This window comes from Hibiscus syriacus, unplaced genomic scaffold, assembly GCF_006381635.1.
Source record: "Hibiscus syriacus cultivar Baekdansim isolate YM2019G1 unplaced genomic scaffold, ASM638163v2 tig00110831_pilon, whole genome shotgun sequence".
In the NCBI taxonomy this organism is placed as follows: Eukaryota; Viridiplantae; Streptophyta; class Magnoliopsida; order Malvales; family Malvaceae; genus Hibiscus; species Hibiscus syriacus.
In genome coordinates, this window is record NW_024062882.1 from 4,076,828 (window position 1) to 4,095,482 (window position 18,655).

Here is an 18,655-nt window from a genome sequence, read left to right on the forward strand (position 1 = left end):
TTTCAAATCACGATCCGAAAATATGATTTCGTCCGTGAAATAGTGGTTTCACCACCGTCTGAGTTACCCACAATAACGTCCAATAACGCCCGCGACGGCTGCAATAGCGTCCCCGACGGCCACAATCATGATAAACCCAAAATGACAGAAAACGTGATCGCGACCGCGATTTGAAACCCTGTCCTAGAACTCCACACCACATTCCGAACCGCCCATAAAGCCCTTATCATATGATACTGAACCGTCCCGCCCCCTCCACCGTCCTAAACCACCCTATCGGACCCCAATTCCGTCATTGCAGCTTCGAGTCGACAAATTGTCCTCGAAAAAGCCGACAACAAAACCACACGATTAACTTCACGTAAAGCCTCAATGCCTTCTCCATTATTCTCCTCGACAAGCCTTTCCGCCAACGACCAAACAACCTCATACTTTCTCGAGCTCACTGGAATGTCATTAACACTCAACAGCGCCTGCGACAGCGCCCCTGCGACGGCTGAAACGTCGGTTTTCCGGAGCTTAAACGAGTAATCACCGCCTTGTAGTGACATCAAATTCGAAGGGACGAACTTTAGAAAGAATAGAAAACAAGTGACGATGAGGTAACGGATTACTTTAGGCAGCTTGTACTTTTCCGATAAGTAGAAAAGAGATTTATCGGCGTAAATCAGTTCATGAGATACCAAATTTTGAAGCAGCAAAGGGATTAAGATCGTCGGCGAATTGTCTATCAAACCCATGGTTGCTTTTACCTTCTTTCTTCCATTGATTTGATTTTGATGGATTGGAGTTTGACTGTACATGGTGAGTTTTTGTTTAGAGGATAATGGGGAAGATGAAAGGGAGGCTTGAATGATGGGTGAGTATTAAGAGTGTGTGATGACGAAGAGACAAAGTTCGTCGTTTCTGGATTTTAGGGTTGTTGATAATGTTTAATATTATGATTTGGCAGGCCGATTTGGTTGGTTTAATTCAACCCCACTTGCTTTAAATAAAGTATGTCCTAACTCGGCGAGATACACATATATAACATCAAAATTAGGATAAATTATTAAATAGTCTCCAATTCATCATGTTATCCGTGATTCTAACCAATAACATTTGTTCACGTCATTTTTTTCAAAGTAAATCTTTAACTCTTTCCTATATGTAAATAAAAAGTGGGTGGTTATTTGGAATCTATTTTAAAATTCGTGGAAGTCATTCATTGGGACAATAAATGACGTGGTGAGTTGGATCTATAAAATAATTTCTCTAAAATTAGTCTCTCATGTTTATCAAAATAATCATTTTGTTTGTATTCTATTTTTTAGAGTATTTTAACTCAATGTTTCACTCTAGGGCATAAAAAGCCTCTAATAATAGATAGAATAATCGCTTTAGCCCTTATTTTTATTTTTTGGAACATTTTAACCCTAAGTATTTTATTTTAGGTTAAAAATGCTCTTATTTTGGAGTGTTAATTGTATGTCAACTAAGGTTTTCATCTATAGAGAGGATTTCTGCCTCCAAAGTAAAATATTAAGGGCCAAAATGGTCATTTTAATAAATATTGGAGGACTATTTTCGGTATTATGCCAAATAGATATTACGACTTGCAGGCCGGGTTCGTGTGTAGTGATGATCATGTGTATAGACGAGTTAGGTTTTTAATCCATTTTGACTCGATCAAGTATAACATTCATATGTTATTTAACTTTATTGAGATTTTAAAAAATATATATCTAACCTAAAATATGATATAGAGAAAAATTATATATATATATATAATTTTTATTTTAATTTGATCAAATAAAGATATAATTTAAAATATGTAAAGAGAGTAGTATTATAATAATTATCTCTTATGTTCATCAAAAAAATAATGATCTCTGACAAAATATAATTTATTCATAATATTTTTTAACCATTGACGACACATTCCATGCAAACACAGGTACTTAAACCCGTATATCAAGAAAGAACAACACACACTTTAATCACTAAGATTATTCAATGAATTTTTCAACATTTTAATATTCAAAGATACTACTTAAGAGGTAGTTTGATGATGTGTCTACTGATCAAAATAAAAAAAAAAATCTTTCTATTTAATTTTGATTTACTTTACGAAGTTTAACTTCTTTGTTTGATTTTCGCAGGTTTGATTTCATCTCAGATTATTACTTCGGTCAACAATCTTAAGACAGTAAACTCAATCATTCTCTTTAATTTTTATAGTAATTTTATTATCATTATTGTTTTTCTATTTTATTCTCGGATTAACGTGTTTTTTAACATTATTGGTTGGTTTTGTCTAAGTTTAAGAGGTGGTTTGATGCTGTGTCTTTTATTGTTTGTTTGTCCAGTGGATTTGAGATATACTATTTGTGGTTGCTGCCTGGATTTAGTTGCCAATTCAGATGGATGATCTCATGTAGCTGCTTCCCTATGCGTTACTTATGGTTAATAGCGGGTTTCCTATAGTGGCGAGGCTGGTAATAAGGTGGAGAGCATATGTAGTGCCCAAGTTTCAATCATTATTTTTGCTTTCGTTGTTTACTATGGTTCCATGGGTTATAGGGGTCTGGTATAAAGAACATCAGTGGTTATGGTCATGGTGAGCTGGTGCTAGTCTTGTCTATCCGAATGCTAGTTGGATGAGTGTTTAATTGTTGAAACGAGTTAAGAGCCAGTGTTGAATTCTATGATTGTGATGCTACAAAAATCATAGTTTCTGCCCAATGCTTATGGAGCTTTGTTCTCCTTATATGTTGGTTAAGGCATTGGTAATGTAGTGTGTTAGCTTGATTGGATTGTTTGGTTTGTAAATTGAAAAGTGATGCTATTTTATATTGATAGTTTTATGGAGTACTCTTTTTTCCTTTAGTTAGGCTTAGGAAATTTTTTTAACGAGGCTCATGATTGTATCTTGTTTTATATGTATATCCTTGAATATTGTAACACTCTAAACCTAATTGGCCATAAAGTGTCACATTGGGCTATCAAGACAACCCCTGATTTCCAAAACATGTTCATTTTCATTTCAACACATACTAAATGGTACCAAAATAAACATACATAACATTTATAAAAAAAACACTTTTATAAACAAGAGCTACGTGACACATAGTTTAAAACAAATACTACAACTCAAAGTTTTACAAACTAAATACATGAGTAAGGTTCTATGATTACACATGCCTACAGTACGATACTCTAGAAGATATGCTGGAAGTACTACTACGACGGTGCTCCATGAACGGATCAAGCTAATAAACTACAAAATGAAAACATCTGAACGTTGAGCTTACAAAACCCAACAGTATAATCGCTAATCTAGAGCAACATCATGAGTCTCATAAATAGAAACATGCTAAAGACATGGTATTGAGCAATAGGTACATGCATGATCATAATCAAATGCTACCTACTTAAGGTTCAACTGTTCTATCACTGAAATGAGAGTCTCATGCTTCCCTCAATCCTCTGATAAGGGCTTCACCATAAGTACATCTCTATTTAGTCTGTAACCACTCTTATTGTAACTATTGTGCATTATCTGAATACGACACTGACACTACGATGCATTATTTGAATGCGACATTGACATTACTATGCATTATCTGAACACGACAGACATCTAGTATCATGTATCACATAGCCATATTAGTTAATTGAGGGAACCTTGTAATCACATAGCATAGGTAAAATTCACATTAATCTGCTGGATGATTTCTCAATATCACATAGCAATCAGATAGATCATGGAGGAATAACCCAGTGTCACATAGCATCGATACAATTCCCATTCAACTGAAGCATTGGCTTGGTTTCACACCGATGTTAAGCTAAGCTCTAAGGATATCTATTGTATTGGACTAGTGCAACTATACATGCATGATTGAGGTGTAACACCCTAATCCAGTATGACCCGAAGATCCATGGATTATAATGTTACAAGGGGCTACCGAAATAGTGACCCAAAATTTTTCTTTAAAAACTTCTTATAAATCATTGAAAAATTAAGTCATCCATAGTAATAAAATAAGCGTGATAATAATTCATGTTTACAAATCAATGGGGAGCTCCCAAAATACATCCAAAATAAAAATATTGAGTATCATATAAAGTTACGACTGAATACATAAAAAGGTCCATAATAGTACATGCCTTCTAAAGGATGTCTCAAGACGTACGCTGAAGGTCTCTAGAAAGCTAGTCTACTGCATTAAAATGTCTGGCAATGATAACTCCCCACGATCTGCCCCTAAGAACCTGCAAACTGAAACACATTCTGAATGCTGAGCTTACAAGCTTAGTGCCTTACTAATAACTTTACCATACTGTATGCATTCACTAAATGAGCTGGTTAGCGACACAGGTCTGAATATGTAAAGATATTGATTTAACTACTGAGTAGGCATCATGGTGCGACTTAGGGTTCTGCATATCAGAGCTTACACACATTTCTAGCCCTTTTGAGATATCGTCGGGTATCTAGGGTGAGATCCAGAGCTGCATCAGAACGTACACCCACCAACTTACTCTGTTGAGTCTTAGATCATTTGCGCCCAGTCGGCTACTGAAGTGCCTTGGCACTGTCTTGGATATCCATTGACTGTCGTATTATGCTAAGAGATACTTGATTATCCTGGTTGTTTTCCGAGCGTCAAACAAGGATCATTTTATGTATACATAGTTGTTATTGTTTCTGCAGTTCTGATGTTTATTATTGTTCTCGCTTGAAGTCTTATTTATTGTTATTCTAAGTATATGGGGTACCTCGAGTATGATCCCTTAATCTTTGGATTAATTATCCAAAATAGCTCATGGGTACCGATACTGACCTTTCAGTATCTGTACTTGACCCTTGGTATGATACCCACCTATTGGCATTAATTCCCCTTGGTTGAATAGGGTTGTTTGAATGAGGTAGTATAGATACTCTAGGCTGAGTATCGATACTTTTTGGATTCGATGTTTTGAAAATACCCTCAGTATCGATAACCTTACTGGGATTATTGATACCTCTTCCTTGGTATTGATACTCTATGTGAGTATCAGTACCGAAATTGCCTATTGTTATAATGATCTCGATACCAAGCCATTCGGTATCAAAATTGGGGCATCATTATCGATACTCTAAGGATGAGCATCGATACTACCCTTTAAAAATTACATGTTTTATTCTTGATTGAAGAACAATATTGATATTGTTCTTAAAGTATCGATACTATTGCTACAGGGTGCCTTGTTTTGGCCTAAAACATCATATCTTGCTTCCCCCAAATGTCCCTTTGAGGTTCCCAACTAATGTTTAAGTGTTTTATGCGTTATTAAGGGTCATAAAGAGTCTGTAAACATGCGAAAAACACTCAAATGATGAAATATACCATGGCATGTTCAAGCTGATGAAATCCATCAAAACTTATCTAATAAGCTACACATGGTATAGTTGAGTTAAAATTGAGTTACCTAGTGATTTTTAGCTGCTAAGGGTGTCAAAGGCTCAACTCAAGGTAATTTTTCCTTCCCCTTTGCTTGAGAGCTCTCTCCAACCTCTCTTATTAGACAAAAACCAATGCAATGATTAATAGTTGAGTTTAATGTTTAGAAGACCCTAAGGACTCTTCTTAAGCATAGAAACTACTGGAAACAGGTCAAAATCTATGAATTCCTTAAACCCCTACAAAACCCGTTTCTTGAAAACTATGGCCAAACTTTGCAAAAATGGGTTTTAGATAAAGTTTGGGTGAGTTAAATTTGATTCTTACCTTGGCTTGTTGTGAAATTTTGGCAACAAACTAAAGTTTCCTCCTTTAATCTAACTTTCTCAAGAAGATGATGAAGATGAAGATGAAGATGAAGAGCTTGGGATAAGAATACAAGAGTTGTGAAGAAAATGAGGGACATGCACAGACGTGAGATCATTAAATTTTAATGGTGTTCAGCCTTTGTTTTGAACAATGGTCTAATTACACTCTGGGTCCTTCTGATTTTAGCTGCAAACTAAAAATACCCTTTTTATTATCTATTGGATTTAACTCAAGCTCAAATCCACCTCAAATTGGGTTAAATCTCCCTACAAGCTAGAGATTTAATCCAAGGCCTATCTCGAGTTAGCCTAAAACTACTAACCCAGGATTCAGGGCGTTACAAATCTCTCCTTACTAATTAAAATTTTGTCATCAAAATTTACATGGTTAGAAGAGGTAAGGATACTAAAGCTGCATATCCTCGTCGGTTTCCCAAGTTGATTCCTCTATGCCATGGTTCATCCACAACACTTTCACTAAAGGAATCTTTTTGTTCATTAACTCCTTGACATCTCTTGCTAGGATTCTGATTGGCTCCACTGCATAGGTTATGTCTGAACTGACCTCAATATGTTCTAGGGTATGACATGTGAGGGATTGAAACAATATCTCATGAGCATGGATACATGAAACACATTATGGATGAGCTCTAACTCTGGTGGTAAGGCTAGTCTATAAGCCACTAGTTTGACTCTCTCAAATACCTCATAAGGTCCTATAAAATGTAGTGTCAACTTCCTTTTATGCCCAAAGTGAAGTAATTTCTTCCAAAGGGAAACCTTGATGAACACCTAGTCCCTAACTACGAACTCAATTTCCTTACGCTTCAAATCCACTTAAGATCTCTGTCTTTTTGAAGATTCTTTTAGGCGAATCTGAATTAACCAAACTTTCTCCTCTGTCTCCTTGGTCAAGTCTAAGCCTACTATTTTACCCTCACCGAGCTTTTTCCAATATAGCAGAGTTATAAACTTGTGCCTATACAAGGCCTCAAACGGAGCCATCATCATGTTCAACTGAAAAATATTGTTGTAGGAAAACTCTACTAATGGCAAGTGGTCCTCCCAACTGCCCTTTTGATCAATGATAGTGCACTTGAGCATGTCCTCAAACATCTGGATAACTTGATTTGATTGTTCATCTATTTGAGGGTGGAAAGCTATATTGAAATGTAGTTCGGTGCTTAATGATTTATGGAGGGATTTTGCAAAAGATAAAAGTGAATCAAAGGTCTCTGTATGATATAATAGAGGTCGGCAAACCGTGCAACCTCACTTTCTCACAAATGTACAACTGAGCTAACCTCTTTAAGGTATAGTCTATCCTAACTGCAAGAAGTGAGCTGATTTGGTTAGGTGGTCTAGTATGACCCAAATTGTGTCATGTCTTTGTTTGGTCATTGATAACTCTATCACAAAGTCCATGGTTACCCTGTCTCATTTCCATTAAGGAATCTAAATGGGCTGAAGCAAACCTGAGGGAACCTGGTGTTCTACTTTAACCGCTAACACACTAGACATCTAGTAACGAACTCTGACACTTCCCTTTTCATACCCCACCAAAAGAGCAATCGACAATGCTCCTGATACATCTTGTTACTACCTAGGTGCACTAAGAGTGGACTGTAATATGCCTCATGGAGAATCCTACTGTGTAACTGAGCATCTGTGGGTACACACAATTGAACCCTGAAGTAAAATACATCTTCCTCACAAAGCTCGAAACCCAAGGCCTCACCGTGATGAACTTGCTCAACCCGAGTCCTCAATCGACTATCTGAACTCTATAGTCTCTTGACTTTGACTACCAACTCTGGCTCAACTCATAACTGAGCTAGTAACCCCTCATCACTAGATAAACTCAATCGTGCTAGGAGGGCTTGCAATTCTATCATTGAGCATATGTCACTACATTTGTCTTCTCTGGATGATAGTCTATCACATAGTCGTAATCGTTAAGTAACTTGACACATCTGTGTTGTATGAGGTTTAATTCCTTTTGAATGAGAATATAATTGAGGCTTTTTTCGGTGAAAATGTTGACTTCTCACCAAAGAGGTAGTGTCACTAGATCTTCAAGGCGGACACAATTGTTGCTAGCTCCAAATCATGGGTAGGGTAATTACACTCGTGGGACTTAAGATAACGGGACGCGTAAGATACGAACTTACATTCCTGCATCAGAACACGTCTAAGCCCATTCAATGAAGCATTACTGAAAACTGTGAAGTCTTTGCCCAACTCCAGTTGGGTCAATACTGGGGCTTGGGTCAAGATGACCTTCAACTGTTTGAAGCTCTCATGTCGCTTCTCATTCTATATGAATGAGACTACTTTCTAAAGTAATTTGGTCAATAAGGCCACTATCATTAAGAAACCCTGAATAAATCAAAGATAATACTTGGCTAAACCAAGGAAACTGCATACCTTTGAAGGTGGCTCTCAATCAATTATGGCCTAAATTTTTTATGGTCAATCATGATGTCATCTACTGATCGACATGGCCTAAGAAAGAAACCTCTGATAGCCAAAACTCATATTTTACAAATTTGGTGAACAACTGCCAGTCTCTGAGCATTTGGAGAATGATACAAAGATGTTGATCATGTTTGTCCTCTGATTGGGAGTATATTAGGATGTCGTCTATAAATACCACCACAAACTAATCCAAGAATAGGTGGAAACTTGATTCATTAGGTTCATAAATGTCACTGGAGTGTTGGTGAGTCCAAACGGCATTACCAAGAAGTCATAATGACTGTACCTTATCTTAAAAGTTGATTTTTCCACATCCTCTTCCTCGACTCTAAAATGATAGTAGCCTAACTGCAAATTAATCTTGAAGAAGATACACACTCCTTTCAGCTAGTTGAAGAGGTCGTCTATACTAGGGAGTGGGTAATGGTTCTTGATGGTTAACTTATTCAACTACTTGTAGTCGATGCACAACCTCATTGACACATTATTCTTTTTAACAAACAAGACTAGTGCTCCCTAAGAAGAGATGCTTAGTCTCGTAAACCCTTTCTCCAGTAACTCCTGGGCCTTTAACTCTTTTAGTTCAGTTGATGCCATGCGATATGGAGCAATGAACACCGGAGTTGAACCCAACATTACCTCAATGCCAAAATTCAACTCACGCTCAGGTGGAAAACCTGAAAATTCTTCTGTAAACACGTCGGGAAAATATCACATTGTTCGGATATCCTCGAGTGTAGGTACTATGATTCAGGTGTAGACCACGTGAGCCAGGTAAGCCTCACACTCATGGTTGATCATCCTTTGGGCTTTCAAAACCCAAACTATCCTTGTCTGGCGGGATCTCTCACTGGTCATTACTAACTTGATCCCATCAATTGTTCTGAGTTTAAGATGCCTGGTTTTGCACTTCAAACTGGCATCGTGCTCGGTTAGATAATACATCCCCAATATCATATCGAACTCTCTGAAGGGTAATTCCATCAAATATGTGAAAACTTTTTGACCCTGAATTTCTACTAGACAACGCCTGCGGATCTTGTCCACCAGAATGTATAAAACTAAGGGGCTTTAGACTCTAACACCTATCTTTAGGTCCTCTGCTGGGACTTCTAACTCTAGAACTAGGTTTGAGAAGATGTAGGAATGGGTGAAATCGGGGTCTATCAATGAAATAAGTGAAATGAAAAAGAACGTAATTGTACCTAATATCATATCCATCGCATCAACTTCCTCTTGGGCTCACACTATATACTGCTTGGACACCACTCTTGGCTTTACACCAGCCATCGATTTAGTCGTCCCTCGACTCTACTGTCCGAATATAGTACTACCACCCCTGGTTGGCCCTCAACCTCTCTGCACTATCGATACTAATATCTGAATCACTACTTACGTTGTACCCTGCACCTTTGGATAGTCTCTAATAAAATGGTCTAATGAGCCACAACTATAGCAACCCTGTGAACCCTGTTGACATATCATTGGGTACCTTCTCCTACTCTGAGCATAAATAAGGTGAGTGAAGACTCTGGTTGACTCACTAACGCTACCCCCAGAGCCTAAGTTCAGTGGTCTCCTCTTGGAATCAGACCTACCTCATCGGTCTGAACTATGCCCGGTCCTCATCGACTAAGCTGTCGGAGGTCTCGATGAACCCTGACTATCTCTAGCCCTCTTGGCTAGAGTCTAAGATGACATCAAAGTATCAGTATCTCTCATATTTTGTTTATCTAGAACTTTCTTAATCGCCTTCGCCTGATGGGTCAGTTGAGCAAAGACCCTGGGAGGATCAGTTACAAGGTGCGTCAGAATGTTACAGCAAAGGCCCTCTATTAACTTGCGACGACAGTGCTTCTCTGTCAGAATCAACTATGAGGTATATTTGCTGAGCCAGATAAACTCTAGCCCATAATCCATCACTGAGCGATTATCCTGAGTCAAGTGTAGGAACTGCTCCATCAAATCATCAGTATGAGTCTGTCCAATATACTTATATCTGACTCTAAGAGGAATTGCTCCCATTTTGGCCTCTCTGACTCCTTAGTCATCTCAATAGTCTGCCAGAAATCTATGGCGTTACCCTTGAGAAAGGCAGTAATGCACTCCAGATTACCCTCTAAGGTAAGATATAGTTGTTTGAGGGTGCAGAGCGTCTATTTGAGCCACTAGGTGGCTGCTATAGGATAATCTTTCTTTGAACTGAAAAACTCAGTGGTCTTATATCTGCGGAGTCACTCTACTGGGGACTCGTGGGAAAAGGCTACTAGCTGAGCTGGGGGTACATGTGGGGAAGGTGAAGTAGTCGAAGAACTAGGGAGGGACCTAGTTATATGTCTAAGTATGAAGGTGAGATCCCTTAAAAAGGTCACTTCCTCAACCCTCGCATCCACTGGTACCTGCCTCTGAACTGTATCTGGGATGAACTCGTCACCAGAGTCTACCGCTAGTGGGGCATGACTCTCATCTCTGTCTTCTTGACTAGAGGCTAGGTCATATACCATGGGTTCAATTTAAAATTAAAAGAAAAGGGGGTCATCATCGTTATTCTAGTTTTTATAATACTCTTGACTCCCTAAAGGCTTGTACATATATAGACACTGATTGACTTTAAGCTGTTGGTCCTAGTAACGCCTAAACCTGACTTTGATACCACTAAATGTAACACCCTAATCTATTCCGACCCGAAGATCCATGGATTATAATGTTACATGGGACTACCAAAATAGTGAATCCAAAATTTTCTTTAAAAACTGCTTATTAATCATTCAAAAATTAAGTCATCCATGGTAAAAAAATAAACGTGATAATAATACGGATTTACAAATCAATGGGGAGCTCCCAAAATAAATCCACAAAATATAAATATTGAGTATCAAATAAAGTTACTATTGAATATATAATATTGCATGCACTCTAAAGGATGTCTCAAGTCATACTTTGAAGGTCTCTGGAAAGCTGGTATGCTATACTGAAATGTATGGCAATGATAACTCCCCACGATCTGCACCTAAAAATGGAAACACATTCTGAACGCTGATCTTACAAGCTCACTGCCTCATTAATAATGTACTATACTATATGCATTCACTAAATGATCTGGTTAGGGGCATAGGTCTGAATATGGAAAGATATTGATTTAACTATTGAGTAGGAATCATGGTGCGGATGAGGCTTCTATATCTTAGAGCTCACACACCCCTTTAGCCCTTTAAGAAACCCCCGGGTATCTAGGATGAGAATCGGAGCTGCATCAAAACATACACCTGCCAACTTATTCCGTCAAGTCTTGAGGTATCTGCGTCCAGTCAACTATTGAAGTGACTTGGCACTGACTTGGATATCCACTAACTGTCGTATTCTGCAAAAAGAGGCTTAGGTTTCCTGGTTGTTATTCGAGCGTCAAACAACTGTAATTTTATGTATACTTAGTTGTTATTATTTTTACAATTCTCGCTTGAAGTCTTATTTGATGTTATTCTAAGTATATAGGGTAACTCGAGTAAGATTTCTTAATCCTCAGATTAATTATCCAAAACCGCTCGTGGGTACCGATACTAACCTTTCAGTATTGGTACTTGATCATTGGTATCGATACCCACCTATTGGTATCGATACCCCTGGTTGAATAAGGTTGTTTGATTAAGGTAGTATTGATACTTTGGTGTTGGGGTATCGATATTAGATTGAGTATCGATACCAAAATTGGATTTGATGTTTTGAAAATACCCCAATATTGATACCCCTACTAGGAGTATCGATACTCTTGCCCTGGTATCGATACTCTATGTGAGTATCGGTACCGAAATTACCCCTACTGTTATAATGGTCTCGATACCAAGCCAGTCAGTATCAAAAATGGGGCATCAATATCGATATTCTAAGGATGTGTATCGATACTACACTTTAAAAATTGCTTATTTTATGTCTGATTGAAGAACAATATCGATATTGTTCTTACAGTATCGATACTACTACTACGGGGTACCTTGTTTTGGCATAAAATATCATATATTTCTACCCCAAATGTCCCCTTCAGGTTCCCAACTGATGTTTAAGTGTTTTATGTGTTATTAGGAGTCATAAAGAGTCTGTAAACATATCAAAACACTCAAATGATGAAATTTACCATGGCATGCTTCAAGCTTATGAAATCTATCAAAACTCATCGAATGAGCTAAACATTGTATAATTGAGTTAGAATTGAGTTACCTGGTAATTCTAAGCTGCTAAGGGTGTCCAAGGCTCAACCCAAGGTAGGTTTCTCATTCCCCTTGCTTGAGAGCTCTCTCCAACCTCTCCCACTAGAAAAAAAACCAATGCAAGGATTACTAGCTGAGTTTAATGCTTTAGAAGACCCTAAGGACTCTTCTTAAACCTAGAAATTACTGGAAACATGTTAAAATCTCTGAATTCCTTAAACCCCCACAAAACCCGTTTATTGAAAGCTATGGCCAAACCTTGCAAAAGTGGGTTTAGGATGAAGCTTAGGGTGAGTTAAATCTGATTTTTACCTTGGCTTGCTGTGTAATGTTAGCAACAAACTAAAGTTTCCTCCTTTAACCTAGCTTTCTAAAGAAGAAGATGAAACGAAAGAATAAGAGCTTAGGATACTAATACAAGAGTTGTGAAGAAAAATAAGGACATGCACAGACGTGGGATCACCAAATTTTAATGGTGTTCAACCTTTATTTTGAAAAATGATCTAATTACACTTCGGGTCCTTTTGATATTAGTTGCAAACTAAAAATACCCTTTTTACTCTCTATTAGGCTTAACTCAAGCCCAATTTCACCTAAAATTGGGTCAAAGCTCCATACAAGCTAGAGATTTATCCAATACCTATCTCGGGTTAGCCTAAAACTCCTAACCCAGGATTCCGAGACATTACATGAGGGCTCAAGGCCACAAAACACTGAAAATGCCCTATGAGGACAACTGAGGTAGCCTATCTATACACTATTAACAATATCCCACTAGGGCAAATGAGGTAGCCTCACCACACACTAACATAGTCTGACATACTAAAGTAAGGTCATTTCCTCACTAGTTGCTATCTCGCTCGTCTTCTCATCTAAAACATTGTGCAAGGATTTATTAGTTTGTTATATTTGCTAGTTTATTAAGCTACTCTATTTTGGTCATTTAGCATTGAATGACATTTTAGTCATTTTTATCTCTAAAGAGATCCCTATGCATTTCTTGATTTTACGACGATTACTGATTTTGTTGTTCACTTGTTGTATTATTCAATAGCCTAATACCTAACTCGGGTTCATTACTTGGTAGTGATACTCTAGTTTTCCTCATCACGTTTTCCCTCAATTCACATTTGAGTTGGAGAGACGACTTTACACGGTTTCTCTATCACACTATTCATATAATACATCATTTCACTTGCAAACATATCCTTCACAACGATTCTTCACTTGCGATCAGTTGCTACATGTACTTCTTATGTACATCTGAAGTTATTTATCGTTAAAGGTATTTGGTAATTTACACCACCTGGAGGTATTTGAGTCATTTAATAAATTAGGACCCTTTTCCAAGCTTAGTAGTACATTTTATAGCATCTAGAGATATTCGGATACAACGAGCGATATTTTGAGTCTTTTGGTATTGGATAATATTGATAATAGTATTGATGCGGGTATTGATAATGGTATTGATGCTGATATCAATACTGTATTGATGCGGGTATCGACACCAGTATCAATACCATAGGGGCAGTATCAATACTCATTTCTTCAATATCGATACTCCTTGTTAAAACTGCCTAGACTTCATCGTAGTTCATACAATATTGATACTCGAACCCAAAACAACCTTATTTAAGATCGGGAAACACCCAAAAATCATCCCAAAGGTCTTACTTTGGTTCCAAATAATGTGCTAAATCATAAGAAAGTTACGTATGGTCACAAAGTACCATAAAAACAAATACTTTATCCCAAAAAATTCATCTAATCATGAAATCAAACATAAATCATAAAATGCTTAAATACCTAAATCTCAAAAAAATCTTCATGGTTATGAAAGTCTAAACACCACAAAGGATTATAAATGCACTACATTGATATTAAAATCCCAAAATGAAGCTCATTTTGTTTCCTATCACTCTCCCCTAAGGCTTGGATGATAAACCCCCACTTTCTCTAGCGAAACATGGCATACAAACTTGAATCTTGAAACAAGGTTGCTGGAGGGATTACGGACAAATTTTAAGCTTAAATTGAGCATAAAAGAGCTCAAGGAACTTACCCTTAGCTATAACACTTGGAGAAGAAGGAGGAGAAGGAAATGTGAAAGGATGAAAGGAGGAGAAGGAAATATGAAAGGATTAAATGAAGAGAAGAAGATGAAGAAAGATAAAAAGGTTTCTCATCTTTTCAAAATTGGATAATTTATGTTTTTGGTCATTCTCATTTTTCTATTATGCAAAAATCTCCTTTTTATGCTAATTAGGCCTAATTCTCATCCAATTTAGCCCTCACTTGTCCCAACGACTCTAATTACGAACTCTACGTGATCCACATGGCTCTCAAGTAAACCCGGAACTACTAACCTGAAATTTAGGGTGTTACAAATACAATACAAAACACTCATTTCAAAAACAAAAGTGTAAGATTACTTTTAAAAATAAAATTATCAAAATATAATATCACATGACATGTTAGTAAAAATATAATAGAGTAAATTATATATTTAATATTTAAATTATCAATTTTTGTAGGTTTTAGTACTTAAACTTGCAATTTTTTTCAAAATCATACCTAATGTTTAGTTTTCATTTTATTTTAGTACACCGCCGTTGAAAACTTAACGCATTTAGTACATAAACTATCATTTTTGGTATGTTTTAATACCTAAACTTTTATTTTTTTTAAACTTAACTTTAAATTTTGAATGTGATACTAAAATAAAATAAAAACTAAAGTTTTTAACGGTAGGTACTAAAATGAAACAAAAGCTAAAGCTTTTAACGACGAGATACTAAAATAAAATAAAAACTAAACTTTAGGTATGATTTTTTTTAAAAAATTAAAAATTTAGGTACTAAAACTAATAGCTTAGGTACTAAATGTATAATTTACCCAGTATTATATTATATTATCGACTGACAACTAATACTTTATATGATCATTAACTAATGTCGATGGACAAGCAACATGCCTTGCTTTGACATCAACAAATTTACGATATTTAAATAAATTATTTATATATTATATATTATATATTATCAATACTTACTCACCAAAAAGAATAACAAATAACTTTATTTAATAATATCATTATTTATATATGTTCATATTATATGAATTTTAACAAATAAATATACTTATATTATATAATTATCAGTTTTAAATTATCAAATTTATGTTCAAATACTAAAAGATCACTAATGTTTTATTAAATAAATTTCAGAATTAAAAAATAAGTAGTAATAATCGAAATATCAGATTTGCAAGTGAAGCAGACAGGAAATAGAAGGAGAAAAGAAACAAACAAACAAAAAGGGTTCATAATTCCAATCAAAAGATAATATAAAAAATGTTGATATTAATTTTTTATTTTATTTTTAGATACTATATATCTAAACTAATTACGTCTCGTTCTATTTAAAAATAATATATGTATATTAATTTTTTTAAATCTGATTTTTTATAATTGCGGAATCTGAATATGTTTTTGAAATCGTTGAATAATAATATTTTTTAGAGTGTCAAAAATTTCATTTTATCATTGCATTAATTTGAATATTATGATTTTTAAAAGGTTTAAATTGAAGTTTTATTTATTTTTGGAGGACCGAAATATAATTTTAGTGTACATGTTCTTAAAACTTTAAAAACTTGAAGGACTTAACCCATAATTGCCCCTATTTGAGTGGCACCTTTGGTTTTCCTAACCTAAGAATCAATTATTTAATTATTTTGTTCAAATTCTGGTTTTGATCCCTTACCATGCTCCAAATTGAGATTTAGTCCTTGCAATTTAACTTGACATAATTTGACCTTTTTATTTTTATAAGGTAATTATTAGTTAGTGTAAATAATTAACACTATTAACTAATCTATTAAAATAATAATACATAACTAATATATTAAAATAATAATACATACTTTTTTCTTAAAAACGATCCTTCCCATATTAATAATAATAAAAATAATAATAATAATAATAAATCATCTACAAATTGAATAAATCGAGCGATATCAAGCCACACGAGAACATTAATTTTACAAAGGTGTTTGTCCATTGATGATTCCTATCTTACCCAACTGTGGAACTGTTTCCGGTCAAATTCGATTTCCGATCACCCCTTGAACTGAACTACGATACAGGAGATATCATCCTTGCTGTCTCTGTTCAACGCTTCGTCCGCTAACTGTTTCGCTGCTCGCTGAGGATCCTTGGTCTTTTTCGCTATATCGACCGCTTCTTGGTTCAACATGACCTGGTTTTGATTGAGTAGAGAGTGAAAAACAGATAAAAAGAAGCATAAGAAAGTTGTTGGCTTTAGGAGAGATGGATCACCTTCCATAGTCCATCACTTGCAAGGATGAGAAGGTCGGTATTTGTGTCGATATCGGCATTTTGTACGTCCGGATCCGATCGGAGGTGTGATTTAAGGTTCTTGTCTCCGAAAGCACGGGAAACAGCGAGTTGGCCGTTCACTCTTGCAACATCTCCTGGGATCAATTATCATGAAGGATATTATATAATCAACAACAGCATCAATAACTCATGCATACACATGGAATGCCATACGATGTGTAAGCCTCTCCGAAATACACTTATTTACTTCAGTTCGGAAAGGGTAGTTGTTGAATAACCTGGCAAGTTTGAGACGAATCCACCTCGGTTCTCAATGCTTCCCCGTTCCATGTTGGGCTCGTGATCGATACTCATCTGAATTGCCTGCCCTTTCTTGGAGAGAACGGCACGCGAATCTCCGACATTGGCTACCCATAGTTTCCGCCCAGCAATCAAAATTGCAGTGACAGCAGTGGATCCCCCTCGTCCCAAGTCCGGACTGTGCGAAAGAATCGCTTCATCCGTCTTCTCATAAGCTTTCAAGATTGACCTGCTGGGATCAGTCCAAAACTCCTCCTGCAATTCATATAACAAAAAGGTAAGGAGCGTATTGAACAACCAATACATGTAGCCAGACGTTTTCGGGCCGGAACAACCCGAAATTCAGAAACCGATGAGAATGATTCTTCGTGCCTGCGGTAACCAAATGCTCCTAAGCGCATACGGATTATTCATATGATCAAGAACTCACATCCTTTAAGATATTGGGAAGCAAATGCTTTTGCAGATATGCAGGCACACTATCTCCCAAATGGCCGTCATATATAGCAAAAAGTCCGAGTTCATGCCCCTGATGTTGATCGAACTTTGCGACATGATAATCCTCCATCGGATGATTCGCTTTTCCTTTTATTAAGGCAAAACCATACTTGACGGGACCGTAACGGCTTCTGCCCTTCCCGGAGCTACATGAAGAACGTTCTCCAACAAACTAAAGGATGTTTCAAAAAACCGAATCAGAATCGGAACACGAGAAAGATTATAAACATAAGTTACCATAAAGATCATATAAGTTACCACTACACAAGATCATCACTAACAAAATTTGACTAAATCACCAACCAAAAAACCCAAACATGCGTGAACATAGTATGTAACAACTAGGAGATTTCTTTTATACGATACCGAAATCAGAGATAATTACATTTAAACGCATTCGAATCGAGCTAGCAATCGATCAACAACTTCAAGATCGAAATAAATTTTACATAATCTAAGAGTATAGAGATACGCTGACCTGAGAATATACAGAGTTGAAGCAACATAATTTATCCATATAATTCAATCCCCCCAATTTGTCGACACTCAACATCTAAAACGAAACATTGTCCTGCCTAATCAAATTGATAAAAAAAAAACAAACTTAAAACCCCGTTAAACTTCTGCAAACGTACATATATATACATACAAAATAAAAAATCATGAAAAGGGTATATAAGAATTCACCTTACCAATCCACCAAAAAAACCCACTTCCCCAGAAATTTAAAAAAAACCCCAGAGTCGACCGAAACTTGAATTGCCCAATTCTTGTTTGAAAAAGAGTCTATTGAACAGTAGTTGTTTCACAAGATGAAACCTCAAAGGAAGAATAGTTTTTTCAAGGGAAAAACGAGGAAGAAAGAAGGGAAGAGGGCTGCCCTTGTTGACTTTTAGCTTTGGATTTTTCTTCTTTGATTGCTGAGGGTACGAAGAAAAGTGGCAGAGGTTATTTTGTCTTGGGTTTCCATGGTAGACCAATGGGAAAAGTGCTCAAGTCCCCACACGGGTTGTGCATTTT

The 18,655-nt window shown here is 36.3% G+C and overlaps 2 protein-coding genes across 2 annotated transcripts; both read right to left on the reverse strand.

Moving 5' to 3' along the window:
* Positions 1-263: 263 nt before the first annotated feature.
* On the reverse strand, positions 264-740 carry LOC120142856. The gene has a single exon (XM_039157340.1). It carries the CDS (start codon positions 738-740, stop codon positions 264-266), a length of 477 nt encoding a protein of 158 aa, XP_039013271.1.
* Positions 741-16,426: 15,686 nt separating this feature from the next.
* On the reverse strand, positions 16,427-18,202 carry LOC120142927 (probable protein phosphatase 2C 9). The gene is made up of 5 exons (XM_039157390.1): positions 18,114-18,202; positions 17,568-17,807; positions 17,116-17,392; positions 16,817-16,971; positions 16,427-16,736 (listed from the first exon to the last, which is right to left on the reverse strand). The coding sequence occupies exons 1-5, from the start codon at positions 18,186-18,188 to the stop codon at positions 16,596-16,598; spliced, it is 888 nt and encodes a 295-aa protein (XP_039013321.1). The 5' UTR covers positions 18,189-18,202; the 3' UTR covers positions 16,427-16,595.
* Positions 18,203-18,655: the final 453 nt, after the last annotated feature.

Bases quoted from the DNA above. Each gene is read 5' to 3' on its own strand.
- LOC120142927 (XM_039157390.1), bottom strand. From the start codon at position 18,188: ATGTTGAGTGTCGACAAATTGGGGGGATTGAATTATATGGATAAATTA. The intron at 17,808-18,113 runs GTCAGCGTATCT...AACATCCTTTAG, and splicing joins TCAACTCTGTATATTCTCAG to TTTGTTGGAGAACGTTCTTC. The intron at 17,393-17,567 runs GTGAGTTCTTGA...TATGAATTGCAG, and splicing joins TTCCCAATATCTTAAAGGAT to GAGGAGTTTTGGACTGATCC.
- LOC120142856 (XM_039157340.1), bottom strand. From the start codon at position 740: ATGGGTTTGATAGACAATTCGCCGACGATCTTAATCCCTTTGCTGCTT.